The sequence below is a fragment of the Salmo trutta genome, chromosome 38, assembly GCF_901001165.1.
Source record: "Salmo trutta chromosome 38, fSalTru1.1, whole genome shotgun sequence".
NCBI classification, from domain to species: Eukaryota; Metazoa; Chordata; class Actinopteri; order Salmoniformes; family Salmonidae; genus Salmo; species Salmo trutta.
The window spans coordinates 14,959,595-14,974,649 of record NC_042994.1 but is presented as its reverse complement, the minus strand read 5'-3'; the positions used below and the strand labels follow the sequence as shown (position 1 = coordinate 14,974,649).

Sequence of the window (15,055 nt, the reverse complement as noted above, 5' to 3'; positions counted from 1 at the left end):
GGCAAGAGACCAGTAACACATTGCCGTGTGGAATTTTAAAAAGGATGCCTTCTTCACTGTTTGAAGATCCCACTGGTGCCCTTTGATAAAGAGCATTGCTCTGGGCATCAACCAGCAAACAGGCACGTTAATTAATCATTGATTAATGACATTTACATCTCATTATAGAATTAGCAGAGTGAAACAGATGGACTCAAAAACCAGTACCTCTGTGCACCTATAGGCAAGAGGTCCTGGGTGCTATTTCAGTCTTCTGCACCAGAGGAGAGAAGGGGAGGGAAGAGAAGTAGCCTAGCCTGGTCCAAGATCTGTTTTTGCTTGGACCAGGCTACTTCTCTTAGACTGGCACTCTAAGACCTGTAAAATCTGGGGAGGCACGGTAGCCTAGTAGTTAGAGCGTTGGACTAGTAACTGAAAGGTTGCAAGTTCAAATCCCCGAGCTGACAAGGTACAAATCTGTTGTTCTTCCCCTGAACAGGCAGTTAACCCACTGTTCCTAGGCTGTCATTGAAAATAAGAATTTGTTCTTAACTGACTTGCCTAGTTAAATGAAAGTTTAAAAGAAATTGAGAACTGAGTAGAATTGACAAACTATTTAATTCATAGGAAATTCTGCACAGTCTTGGATAGTCAACACATATGCTCTTGGCAGATATATTCAAATACATAAAACCTACAGTATATGGTCACACATTCAAAGACAGTCCAAACACCCTGAAGCAAGTAGGTAATTATCACTTTATTGATAGTCATTGATAGTTCATTTCACCAGGTCTGCAAAGCTACAAGTCTGTAGTAGGCTGTGCAAACATGCTAAGCACAAAACCCCTCCCACTCCCCCAGTCAACAAATGTATATAATCATAGTTATATAAAGTATTCCAAATACATATACAGATAATTATTTTGTTTTATATATTTAGAAAAATATAAAGTCCAAGCTTTAAAACTCACTGACAAAAAAAACAACAATTCACAACAAGAAGTCCCAGATGTAGTATATGATGTGTGTGTGTGTGTGTGTGTGTGTGTGTGTGTGTGTGTGTGTGTGTGTGTGTGTGTGTGTGTGTGTGTGTGTGTGTGTGTGTGTGTGTGTGTGTGTGTGTGTGTGTGTGTGTGTGTGTGTGTGTGTGCGTGTGCGTGTGTGTGTTCACGAGAGTGTGTCAGGGAGGAAAACTCTGCAGATGGAGGGTACGAGCTTACAGCTGAAGGGAGAAAAAAAGATTATGTAGCCATTTTGTGAATTATGGGTGACATGTTTAATAAAACAACCTGTCGGGGCGGCTCACGCCCAACACAAATACTCCTCCACCCCGAGCTACTCAGAGGAACAGAGGAGCCTGACCTCTAACGGGTTTGTACTCAAGATCTGATGTCAAATGTTTTGCTAACAGTGTGAGACTGGTGAGTGTATTGTACTGAAGGTGTAATGGGAGAGATCATTTATTATAGACAACAACTTCTACAGTAATCCACCTCATTTCCTCTCATCTACAGCCACTGGTCTCTTGCTGAATGAGTTTGTCATATTGTATTAGCTCGACTTCCTGTGGCGGTTTTTTATCAGCCATATAAGCCTACTGTATGTCCTTGATCTTGTAACTTTACTGCTGGCCTCCAAAGGAACAACAAAGGAGAAGGCAGTAGAATATGAGTAGAATTATATTATTAGCCAAATAGCCATGGTAGCAAAGCAGATAGAGGGATGTTTTCTCTCAGCATTTGGCCAGAGGAAAGAAAGGATGAGAGAGTAGGGGAGATATTTGATGAATGACCAGAAGAGGAAGAGCAGAGCCCCATTACTTCCTCATTAATGGTAAATTACAAAGCTGAGAGGGACCAGAGCGCAGGAGTTACCATCAGAGACACAGAGGAGATTGGATCTAAACTGACATTCAAAATCCATTTGTAGTGTATTCAGGGGAAAAGTCGGGAGCAGGGCTCCAACTTGTGTTATCGTATTGTACATGCCAACCCAACATGGTTTAAACTGTACCAAAGTGTCTAGAACTGTTGGTAGGGTTGTAGAGTGCTTAATATACCAGATATGGTCGATATGAATATTTTTCCTTACCCTAGTGGTTCAGAGGTGAAAGATACACTGATGCTACTTCAAAGGGTCCGTTGTATTTCCAGAGACCTTCGGAGTCAGTTTCTTAAACCCTTAATGGAGAGTTTAATGAGGAAATGTAAACCAAGTAAATGCTCCGTAAATATTAGCATATTAGCAGTCGGCAGAGTGGTGTATGTGTGTGTTTGTGTGTGTGTGCTCGTGCATGCATGCTTATAAAGTCGGAGATGACACCTTAACAGTGGTCTGTCAGCCTTTGGCTCTATCCCATCACTTTGAAACTGTTTATACATTTAAATAGCCATTTGCCGTATGGACAGGGTGTTAGCAGATGGGTGTGTTTGTATAGTGCATGAGATGGGCATGGAAAGAGACAGGGTGTGTTTGGGAATCCAAAGTGGCATACTTTTAGTGAGCAACAAAACTCCCTAAAATGGAGTCCTTAGTTCCCTTGAAAACATTGGAGATTTACAATACTACAATGAGTGTTGGATGAGGGTATAAGAGAATACACACGCTCACTTACTGTACGCTATACAGACAACACCTCAGGGGCTATACAGACAACACCTCCGGGGCTATACAGACAACACCTCCGGGGCTATACAGACAACACCTCAGGGGCTAAACAGACAACACCTCAGGGGCTATACAGACAACACCTCAGGGGCTATACAGAGAACACCTCCGGGGCTATACAGAGAACACCTCCGGGGCTATACAGAGAACACCTCCGGGGCTATACAGACAACACCTCCGGGGCTATACAGACAACACCTCCGGGGCTATACAGACAATACCTCCGGGGCTATACAGACAACACCTCCGGGGCTATACAGACAACACCTCCGGGGCTATACAGAGAACACCTCCGGGGCTATACAGACAACACCTCAGGGGCTGTACAGACCACACCTCAGGGGCTATACAGACAACACCTCAGGGGCTATACAGACAACACCTCAGGGGCTATACAGACAACACCTCAGGGGCTATACAGACAACATCTCAGGGGCTATACAGACAACACCTCAGGGGCTATACAGACAACACCTCCGGGGCTATACAGACAACACCTCAGGGGCTATACAGACAAAACCCCCGGGGCTATACAGACAACACCTCAGGGGCTATACAGTAAAGTACACACAATGAGTCAGCAGGGAGAGGGGAAAGACTCCCCCAAAAGTTGAACACAAAAAGATATTCTATGAACAGTCTCAGCCCTATAAATCTCCCCTGCTATCGCCCCTCACACTGCCGAGCTGGAGAGCTGCACCCAGCCAACCTCTGTGTAGGCTCCCGTCACATGCCAGTACACCGCCCCCATCAGTTTGGTCCACACCATTTGCACTTCTGCCGTGAAGAATTCTGGGAAGTCCTCCGAGAACACCTCCAGCATTACACCACACAGGATCTGAGAGATGGAGAAAGGGAGGAAGTGAGATAAACAATGAGGAGAAAGGTGAGAGGAAGAGGATGGCAAGATGTATAGAAAAATAAAAATTGCTAGATGAAAAAAAAAGAGTAAAAATGGAGGAGAGCAATCTCATCTAACAAAAGCACCCTCAAAGTCTTTCCAGTTGGCCTCAACTTGAAACAGAGCAATGCAACTTCAGTCCTCTCCACTCAAAACCTTTCAGAGGGACATTATGGACCATTAACACAGACAGCCACGCCCTCACCTTAAAGTACATAGGCTCCACCTTGTGTTTGACAGCATGCGCCTTGCCCACCAGAGCCAGAACAGAGGACATTTTCTCTGGGTCGTGGAGGTTCTCCACCACCTTGTTGATGGCGCCCATCACCTGGCGGGCGTGGTGCCTCAGCTGGACACTGCGCTCCATCTCCTCTGGGTCATCCATGTCCTGAAACTGGCTGAAGTACTGCTTGGCCGATGGGAAGTTCACAAAGAACCTGGAGGACAGAAGAGCAATACCATTCTTACTCTGTGATTTTCCCGGAACTTCTGGTGAAAAGGTTTATCTATGGCTCTGGGTAGAAGTTAGTGTCATAATATCATAATACCCACAGAACGACCATGCAATTAAACAATATCAGGGGAAGTCCAAGAAACTGGGGGACAAAAGAGTCAGGGTTAGAGTTAGTACTGAGCCATGATGGTACAAGCACAACTTATGTGGATATCATCCATGCTGGTTTCAAATGTTCCAGGACATTGATATTCTAATTAGACAATAACACTCTTATTCGAATGTCCTCATAATCCTCCCAAAGCAAACCAGAAGATATCAACATACCTACAGGCAATCAAATGATGTCAGTGTAAAAATGAGGGATGAATAATATGTCCGTTTAGACCCTGGGCAAAAGTCACTGAAATTACTGAAGTTACTGAAATCGGTACTAGTGGGGAATATGTACGCTTCATAACATTTATTCGAAGCATTCAAGCTTGAAGATTTCTGAATCTACTCATTGAACGGATGCCCTGTGGCCATGCGTTACAAAAAAAATTCTGGAGACGTTATTGCTCATTGTATGTGTGACCTAGAGCTAATGAAAACTACCCAAAGTTTTCAAAATGCACAATGTGCCTCGAGTTGTAATAAGCCGCTTAACATAGCCTCAACTGCCTCTCGGTGATTGGGTTTACTTACACATGTCACGACTTGGGCTTACGACTCAAGTGTTTACGCCCTGCGAGTGGAGTGTGTGGCTCACTTCTCATGATTTCTCGTGTCTACTTGGAGCCTTGGAGAATCTGCTCAGGGCACCACCAACACGCAACACGGGGTGATTGGCAGGCGGGAACGGTAAAGTGGTGCTGATGAGGCGAGGAGGGTTAAGATCGTTACCTTTCTTTGAGTGTAATTAGATGCAGGTGGTGCTGGGGACCGAAGGAGCGAGACTGTTAGCAGTCGATGTTCCTCTCGGAGCATTTCACCCGTGGTCACTGTGCGTGGGATGTTTCCTCTGCCTAAATGCTTTGGAATTGATTATGAGCCACATAACAATACCTGCCATACACAGCGATAAAGGATGCAAAAAACTCAATGTCCTGTGACTGCTTTGTCATCCACAAAGGTGACAGTAGATACCAGCCTCTATGTGAGCCTTGCATGTCCTAAAGTGCTTTTGTCAAGACCTTCCCTCCCTAGTCATAGATACTGTATATCCTGCAGAACGACACACTTGTCCTGAACGGAAAAGAATGGATCTTCAAAAGGAAGAGCACCTCTCTGAGGATTACTGGACTTCACACAGAGGGTGTTATGACTGATGTGTGTGCCGTCTATGGACTAGTTTGAACTGCAAGTTATTTTAGGGCCATACAGTAAAGCCCATTCTCCAACCACCCTATGAGATGTAAGCTGAGAGAATGGGAATGGCCCGGCTTTGTTTTGATTGAGGTCTACATTTTGTACATCACCACCACCAAGACTGACCACATCAGGCCACCTCAATTAGTGGCTATGTATTTTTGACGATAAGACTATAATGATGTTTCCACAAGCTTACAAGGCGGTGCACTGCTCGTACAAGGAGATATTTTTAGATTTTTGACTCTGTTCTCACCCTTTCTGGTGAAAGCTCAGCATGCTTTATATGTAAACAAATGAACACTTGAAACACACATACACACATACACTCTCGTCTTGTTTCACCTCTGACCCAATTTGACTCATGTAAGTGCTTTACACCAATGCGGCTGAATGGGTACGAGGGTTTAGTTATTCAGCGTTGGTTAGGTTTGGCCCCTGGCAGCAGTGCTACACTACACTGCATCCCCGCAGATCCAGTGACAAGCTATGCTACGCTATGCTAAAGAGGCGCCTGCTTGCTGTAGCTGTCCCCAAGCCAAGCTCTCCCAGCTGTCGCTGCTTCACTTTGTCATTGAAACAACAAGGGACACTAGCTTGTTGTTCCTTGCAGATAAACATGAAAGTCCCTAAGAGCTTTGTGAGGAAAGGACTTTTTCTCTTTGAAGTCAGAAATGAAGGACTTTTTTCGTATACCTCGCCAATCCTCTTTAGGGCCCCCTTTATAGGTACAAGAGTATTGTGCAATAAACTGTTAAATATACAAACAGTGTATATCCACTTTTATATCTGCATGTATATTTCTACATCTCGTATCTCTATAATGCAAGACTGTTAAAACATTTGCCCTGAAACCCTAACCCAGCCAGAACCAGAGAGTGAGAGTGGAGTGTCTGGAGTGTCAAAGATGTTCTCACACTGAATTCCCCCAACCTGTCGCTGCATTTAAATGAAGTCATCAAAGCAGCATCATTAGTGGTTTGTTAGTCACATTCTAATTAGTCTTGAAGGGTTCTTTTCGGAAAGGCAACACGCTTTCGAGTACTGAGAAAAACAACCTTGACTAACTCGAGCGAGCCTTAGACACAGCACAGAGAAGTAGTTTCTCTTTACGGTCATTCAAAGCACTTCATGAAATCAAATCAAGTCTCGACTCCTCGGTCCTCAAGATGGACCACTTTGGAGAACTCCATATCCATCATGCTAGTATCAGAAGCATCCAGTCACAGCCTAATACTATTGTTCGATGTTTGGTGATTTCATTGAGCTGCCATTTGTTTACAGTACTCGAGATGGCCGGAGGTGGTCTCCTCACGGGTGAAATTGCATTTGTGCGCATTGATGATGACCTTAGCCCAGGCTATTGTCACTGTCTATTCTTTCCAACCATCCAAGCAGAAGGATAGAAATGCAAATAGCTAAGCATTCACATGGCGAACCATGGAAGTCAACCGAACCGTGGAAGGCTTTGACCCAGTATCCATCCACTCTTCAATGTGCTTTCAGGATAGCTATTAGACCATTATCCATTCCACACAGATGACCTGCTTACTCGGGCCATCTGCTTGTTAATAGGAGCAGGCCAATTAGTGGGTACAGTGATGTCTCCGTTTCCCTGAATTGGAGGGATGTTAGGGAGTGTGACATACAGTACCAGTCAAAAGTCTGGACACACCTACTCACCTAAGGGTTTTTATTTATTTTGACTATTTTCTACATTGTAGAATAATAGTGAAGACATCAGAATTATGAAATAACACATATGGAATCATGTAGTAACCAAAAAAGTGTTAAATACATCTAAATATATTTTAGATTCTTCAAAGTAGCCACCCTTTGCCTTGATGACAGCTTTGCACACTCTTGGCATTCTCTCAACCAGTTTCACCTGGAATGCTTTTCCAACAGTCTTGAAGAAGTTCCCACATATGCTGAGCACTTGTTGGCTGCTTTTCTTTCACTCCGTGGTCCATCTCATCCCAAACCATCTCAATTGGTTGAAGTCGGGTGATTGTGGAGGCCAGGTCATCTGATGCAGGACTCCATAACTCTCCTTCTTGGTCAAATAGCCCTTACACAGCCTGGAGGTGTGTTGGGTCATTGTCCAGTTGAAAAACAAATGATAGTCCCACTAAGCGCAAATCAGATGGGATGGCAGAATGCTGTGCTAGCTATGCTGATTAAGTGTGCCTTGAATGATCAAATCAAATCAAAGTTTATTTGTCACGTGCGCCGAATACAACAGGTGTAGACCTTACAGTGAAATGCTTACTTACAGGCTCTAACCAATAGTGCAAAAAAGGTATTAGGTGAACAATAGGTAAGTAAAGAAATAAAACAACAGTAAAAAGACAGTGAAAATAACAGTGGCGAGGCCATATACAGTAGCAAAGCTATAAAAGTAGCGAGGCTACATACAGACACCGGTTAGTCAGGCTGATTGAGGTAGTATGTACATGTAGATATGGTTAAAGTGACTATGCATATATGATGAACAGAGAGTAGCAGTAGTGTAAAAGAGGGGTTGGCGGGTGGTGGGTGGCGGGTGGCGGGACACAATGCAGATAGCCCGGCCCTCCCTGTGGCTCAGTTGGTAGAGCATGGTGTTTGCAACGCCAGCATGGTGTGTGCAATGCCAGGGTTGTGGGTTTGATTCCCATGGGGGACCAGTACAAAAAAATATATAAAAAATTAAAATAAAGAAAAAAAATGTTTAAAAAATGTAGGAAATGTATGCACTCACTACTGTAAGTCGCTCTGGATAAGAGCGTCTGCTAAATGACTAAAATGTAAAAATGTAGCCAATGTGTGTGAACACTTGTTGGTCGGCCCAATTGAGGTAGTATGTACATGAATGTATAGTTAAAGTGACTATGCATATATGATAAACAGAGAGTAGCAGCAGTGTAAAAGAGGATTTGGGGGGGCACACAATGCAAATAGTCCGGGTAGCCATTTGATTACCTGTTCAGGAATCTTATGGCTTGGGGGTAAAAACTGTTGAGAAGCCTTTTTGTCCTAGACTTGGCACTCCGGTACCGCTTGCCATGCGGTAGTAGAGAGAACAGTCTATGACTGGGGTGGCTGGGGTCTTTTACAATTTTTAGGGCCTTCCTCTGACACCGCCTGGTGTAGAGGTCCTGGATGGCAGGCAGCTTAGCCCCAGTGATGTACTGGGCCGTACGCACTACCCTCTGTAGTGCCTTGTGGTCGGTGGCCGAGCAATTGCCGTACCAGGCAGTGATGCAACCAGTCAGGATGCTCTCGATGTTGCAGCTGTAGAACGTTTTGAGGATCTCAGGACCCATGCCAAATCTTTTTAGTTTCCTGAGGGGGAATAGGCTTTGTCGTACCCTCTTCACGACTGTCTTGGTGTGTTTCTACCATTCTAGTTTGTTGTTGATGTGGACACCAAGGAACTTGAAGCTCTCAATCTGCTCCACTACAGCCCCATCGATGAGAATGGGGGTGTGCTCGGTCCTCCTTTTCCTGTAATCCACAATCATCTCCTTAGTCTTGGTTATGTTGAGGGATAGGTTGTTATTCTTACACCACCCAGCCAGGTCTCTGACCTCCTCCCTATAGGCTGTCTTGTCATTGTCGGTGATCAGGACTACCACTGTTGTGTCGTCTGCAAACTTAATGATGGTGTTAGAGTCGTGCCTGGTCATGCAGTCGTGGGAGAACAGGGAGTACAGGAGGGGACTGAGTATGCACCCCTGGGGAGCTCCACTGTTGAGGATCAGCGTGGCAGATGTGTTGCTACCTACCCTCACTACCTGGGGGCGGCCCGTCAGGAAGTCCAGGATCCAGTTGCAGAGGGAGGTGTTTAGTCCCAGGATCCTTAGCTTAGTGATGAGCTTTGAGAGCACTATGGTGTTGAACGCTGAGCTGTAGTCAATGAATAGCATTCTCACATAAGTGTTCCTTCTGTCCAGGTGGGAAAGGGCAGTGTGGAGTGCAATAGAGATTGCATCATCTGTGGATCTGTTTGGGCGGTATGCAAATCGGGGTGGGTCTAGGGAATCTGGGATAATGGTGTTGATGTGAGCCATTATCAGCCTTTCAAAGCACTTCATGGCTACGGACGTGAGTGCTACGGGTCTGTAGTCATTTAGGCAGGTTGTCTTTGTGTTCTTGGGCACAGGGACTATGGTGGTCTGCTTGAAACATGTTGGTATTACAGACTCAATCAGGGACATGTTGAAAATGCTAGTGAAGACACCTGCCAGTTGGTCAGCACATGCCCGGAGCACACGTCCTGGTAATCCGTCTAGCCCCGCAGCCTTGTGTATGTTGACCTGTTTAAAGGTCTTACTCACGTCGGCTACGGAGAGCGTGATGACACTGAATTTTAAATAAATCACTGAGAGTGTCACCAGCAAAGCACCCCCACACCATCACACCTCCTCCTCCATGCTTTACGGTGGGAACCACACATGCGGAGATCATCCGTTCACCTACTCTGCGTTTCACAAAGACACGCCGGTTGGAACCAGAAATCTCAAATTTGGACTCATCAGGCCAAAGGACAGATTTCTCATGTTTCTTAGCCCAAGCAAGTATATTCTTGTTGTTGGTGTCCTTTAGTACTGTTTTTTTGCAGCAATTCGACCATGAAGGCCTGATTCACACAGTTTCCTCTGAACAGCTGATGTTGAGATGTGTCTGTTACTTGAACTCTAGGTTTTTCTTTCCTGTGGCGGTCCTCATGAGAGCCAGTTTCATCATAGTGCTTGATTGTTTTTGCGATAAAAGTTGTTGAAATGTTCTGTATTGACTGACCTTCATGTCTTAAAGTAATGATGGACTGTCGTTTCTCTTTGCTTATTTGATGTGTTCTTGCCATAATATGAACTTGGTCTTTTACCAAATAGGGCTATCTTCTGTATACCACCCCTACCTTGTCACAACACAACTGATTGGCTCAAATGCGTTAAGGAAAGAAATTCTACAAATTAAGTTTTAACATTGCGCACCTGTTAATTGAAATGCATTCCAGGTGACTACCTCATGAAGCTTGTTGAGAGAATGCCAAAAGTGTGCAAAGCTGTCATCAAGGCAAAGGGTGGCTACTTTGAAGAATCTCAAATATAAAATATATTTTAATTTGTTTCACACTTTTCTGGTTACTACATGATTCCATATGTGTTATTACATAGTTGTGATGTCTTCACTATTATTCTACAATGTAGAAAATAATAAAAATTAAGAAAAACCCTTGAATGAGTAGGTGTGTCCAGACTTTTGACTGGTACTGTATGTGCAGATGAGAGGCTTTGCACTCAGGAGGATCATCAGACCCAGCAGAGCATTCAAGCCTGGGCATGTCAAGAGAGCCTGTGATCTTGATGTCAAGGGACAGAGAGAAATGAAAGATAGAAAGAAAGAGACATAAGGAATAGAGAATGGGAGGGAGACTGAAGAAAGCGAGTGAGAATAGGAGGGAGACGGATAGTGAGAAAGAAAGTGAGGGAGAGAGAGAGAGGAACAGATATGGAGAACGAGAGAGAGACCGAGAGGGAGAGTTGAGAGAGACAGTGAAGTGCCAAAGCTTGTTGCTGTTACCCACAGATAAGAACGCCACACACATGCACGTATGTACACACACACACATACACACGCACGCACGGACGCATACACACACACACACACACACACAGAGAGAGAGACAACTCTACACACTCTCTTTCCTCAGAGCTTTCCCTAAGGGACTATCTTGTCGCTCCGACCCAAAATCAGAGCACATCACTGCCTTAGCGACGCCACGCTGTCCGTTTTAACGAGCCCTCTCGGCGTTCCATGTGGAACACTGAGACAACACTGAGACAACACTGAGACAACACTGGGACAACACTGAGACAACACTGAGACAAAAGTCAAACGCATCCCAGCTCAATCAGACAGCGACTCTTTATTCAGATGCATAGCCTCAGCATTAATACCAACACACACATACAAACAAAGTGACAGACAACTTGTAATATTATAATTCCAATAAATAAAGAATAATAAGCAGTCATCAAGGTGCCACAGAAAGGTACCTGCTAAACTGCTGGTTCAGGTTTAGAGTGAAAATGTGACAGGTAAAAGATGTAAAATAAGTGTAAACTGAACAGCTAGGACAGGAACGTCTACCTCAGACAGGGGGACATTTAAGCTCTCCCTCAATTATAGTGTCTTACAGAAATAGTCTGTAGAATGAAGAGGGCTTCTGAGAAATTGCTTTTTAATGAGGACAGAAGTGAGTGAATGAGAGCAGAATAATCTATGTGTGTGTGTGGTCTGTGCAGTGTGGACTCAATCTCCCTGCCTTTTCCAGAGCCTGCTGTGGGCTTTATAGAAATGCATGAGCCCCCTCCAATCTGCACAAATCTATGGAAAACACACATCCAGCGGTGCTCAGCTGCTGTAAACATCAGTGGAAATCTGTGTCTATATGTTGGTCAAGTCTAGTCCTCATTTACCCCAATCACAACTTTTCTGCCCAAACTTTTCTATGCCTGATAAGATGCTGTACATGAGAACGTCATTTTTTAATTGTACTCCACTAAAATTGCAGACCCCCAGCCCCATCTCTGAGGGACCCCCCCACCCATGCCATCTGGCCCCACCAGCTACACAAACCTTATGAGGACCCCCTGATACTTCACGTACCTTATGGGGACCACCAGCCGCAAAACTATGAGGACTCTAAGCCCCACGTACTTAATGAGGACCATCAGCCCAAATGTGCCTTAGGAGGAACTCCAGCCCCACCACAATGGTGACCAACAGTCCCATCACTATGGAGATCAACAGCCCCACCACTATGAGGACCCACCCACCTGACCACATACCTTATGAGGACCGACACGCCCACGTCCTCGCAGTTCTCGTAGACGTGTACCCAGGTGTTCTGGATGATCTCCCGCTCGGCATCAGTCAGCGGCTCGGCCCGCTCAGGCCGCTCCCCATGCTCCATCGTCTCTCCTCCTACGTCTCTCGGCGACTCCATCCGAGACGACCTCCGCCGCAGCAGCTCGGAGGCTCCCGCCAGCAGCGAGCGGGGGAGGTAGGGAGTGAGGGAGGGGGGGAGGGAGAGGGAGAGCTGTGAACCCACGGCGACGGAGACGGAGGGATGGAGGAGACAGACGGAGCAGCCTTGTACGCTACCCACCCCCCACCCAAACCTCCCCTCTCTCCCTTTGCTCTCCTCTCCTCCAAAACTTGTCCTCCACTGTTTTTTTATTCCCCTCACTCTTTCTCTCTTCCTCCGTTTCTTTGTTTCTTTCCTTCTCTGGTACGGGAGCTCTCTTCTCTCTGACCTTCTGTGTTTGTGAGGACCTGATGGAATGACGGAGGGAGTGGGAGAGAGAGGTGGAGAGAAAAGAGAGGGGGTGGGGAGAGATAGAGAGAGGGGGTAGAATAGAGAGCATCTAGGATCTCTGTATTGTCCTCCCGCCTCCCTCTCACACACTCTCCTATCTCTCCCTCCTTCCCCCTCTCTTTCTCTCTCTCTCTCTCTCTCTCTCTCTCTCTCTCGCTTTCATTTTGTCTACCTAATGTGCGCAGACACGCAAACACACGCACGCACACACATGTACGCACACACATAGACACGCACACACTCCTCACAACTGTTTTCATAGAGCGATGCCGCTGTCTCCATCCCTGGGAGGGCACAGAGAGACAGGCAGACAAACAAGTGTGAGGAAAGTGTATGTGCACGCGCGTGCATGTTTGTGCATACGTGTGTGTGTGTGTGTGTGTGTGCGTGCGTGTGTTTGCATGTGTGCGCACATTAGGTAGACAAAATTAAAGAGAGAAAGAGAGGGGAGAGATAGGAGAGTGTGTGAGAGGGAGGAGGGAGGACAATACAGAGATCCTAGATGCTATCTATTCTACCCCCTCTCTCTATCTCTCCCCACCCCCTCTCTTTTCTCTCCACCCCTCTCTCCCACTCCCTCCGCCATTCCATCAGGTCCTCACAAACGCAGAAGTTCAGAGAGAAGACAGCTCCCGTACCAGAGAAGGAAAGAAACAAACACATTGAGAAAGAGAGAGAGTTTGCGTGCATGTGCGCGCGTGGTGGGGTTCTGTGTTGTCTCATGAGAGAGCTTGTATAAACTGTGACAGAAAAAGCTATAGGAAGCCTCTGTCTTTCCACAGGCTCTCACAGGACATTGTGCCTGACAGTTTGACAGGTAAAGGAGATCGAAGAGAGAGAGAGAGACAGAGAGTAAAAAAGAGAAGTTAGCATTTGCGTTCAGGCTATTGAGAAAGTTATGAAATAAATAATGGAGGCCAAGAACAAAGTGTAAAATATGAATTACATTATCTATCATAGAGTATTTACATCTCACGGATTGAATTGTATTGGATGTAGGATTCATAAAACATCTTGATGAAACCATTCAAAAGTAAATTCAACAAAAGTCTTGGATCGTCGGGTTTGAAATTACCCTTTGATTTGTGCAGTGCAGACAGACCAACACAAGAAGATTGAAGAAAGCTGCTACTGAAGGGGTCAATTTGTGTTGAAGATATTGAAAATGCCACATTTGACATTCGCTCGGTGGCTCGCTACAGCCAGAGGAGACGGTTAACAAACTGCTGGCTAGACAAAAGGGGGGGGGGGGGGGGGGGGGGAGAGAAAAGGAGGCTACGGTGACAGTTTTATTGTGCCATGGAGGCTATAGAAAAAGCCTGCCTGCCGTTGAGACAGAGCTGTCACAGCATTTGAAAGATGACAGATTTCTGTACAAAGTGTGGCACCCGTCAACACTAAACTGAATTGCACACTAATGTCTGTCAGACGTTCCACGTGTCACTTAGGCTGCATTTACACAGTCACCCCAATTCTGATCTTTTGCCCAATTATTAGCAATAGCTCTGATCTGATTGGTCTTAAAGGTCAGAAGTAGGCTGGCTGTGTAAACACAGCCTTAGGGTGAGCAAATACTAAGTCAAATACTAAAACCTATATGGACATAATTAAATGACCCCCTGCTCATATACATACAGAATACACTGTTCATAGCATAGTATGAGTATAAAGAATTTCTACTGTGGGAATATAAAGTTACTGGCCACTAACATCTACTGAAACACAAAGCATTTTGCAAATTGGCAAAGGTCGGTTCAAAATCTCACTAGATTATGAAGACCGAGTCACAGACTACTCATACATGTATAAAGCATATGTACTGTGTAAATGTAGCTTGGGGCCAAGTTAGCCTCTATGATCATAGTGTATGATAGTATTCATATTATCGCCTCTCCATCTCAGACCTTGCTGTAAGTAAACAACATGTACACTGAGTGTAAGAAACTGTCATAAACTTTGTCGTCTGAAGAGGAGAAATCATCGGACCAATATGCAGCGGGTATATTGCTCATCTTCGTATTTATTGAAGGCAAACACACTTAAACAAAAATAACGACGATAACAGTCCAGTAAGGTGCACAGAATAAACCGGAAACAACCACCCACAAACACAGGTGAAAACGAACACACAAAATATGGCCTCCAATTAGAGACAACAACCACCAGCTGCCTCTAATTGGAGGTCATTGAAAAAACACAACATAGAAAGAGAAACCTAGAATAAACATAGAAATAGAATTATTTATATCAAAACCCCGAAAGACACAAAACAAACATCCCCTGCCACGCCCTGACCAAACTACAATAACAAATAACCCCTTTTACTGGTCAG

At 45.1% G+C, this 15,055-nt stretch overlaps 1 protein-coding gene across 1 annotated transcript; it reads right to left on the bottom strand.

Moving 5' to 3' along the window:
- Window positions 1-719: 719 nt before the first annotated feature.
- LOC115178454 (cytoglobin-2) lies at window positions 720-12,743 on the bottom strand. The gene is made up of 3 exons (XM_029739636.1): window positions 12,194-12,743; window positions 3,756-3,987; window positions 720-3,487 (listed from the first exon to the last, which is right to left on the bottom strand). Exons 1-3 carry the CDS (start codon window positions 12,349-12,351, stop codon window positions 3,323-3,325), a joined length of 555 nt encoding a protein of 184 aa, XP_029595496.1. The 5' UTR covers window positions 12,352-12,743; the 3' UTR covers window positions 720-3,322.
- Between the last annotated feature and the right edge of the window lie 2,312 nt (window positions 12,744-15,055).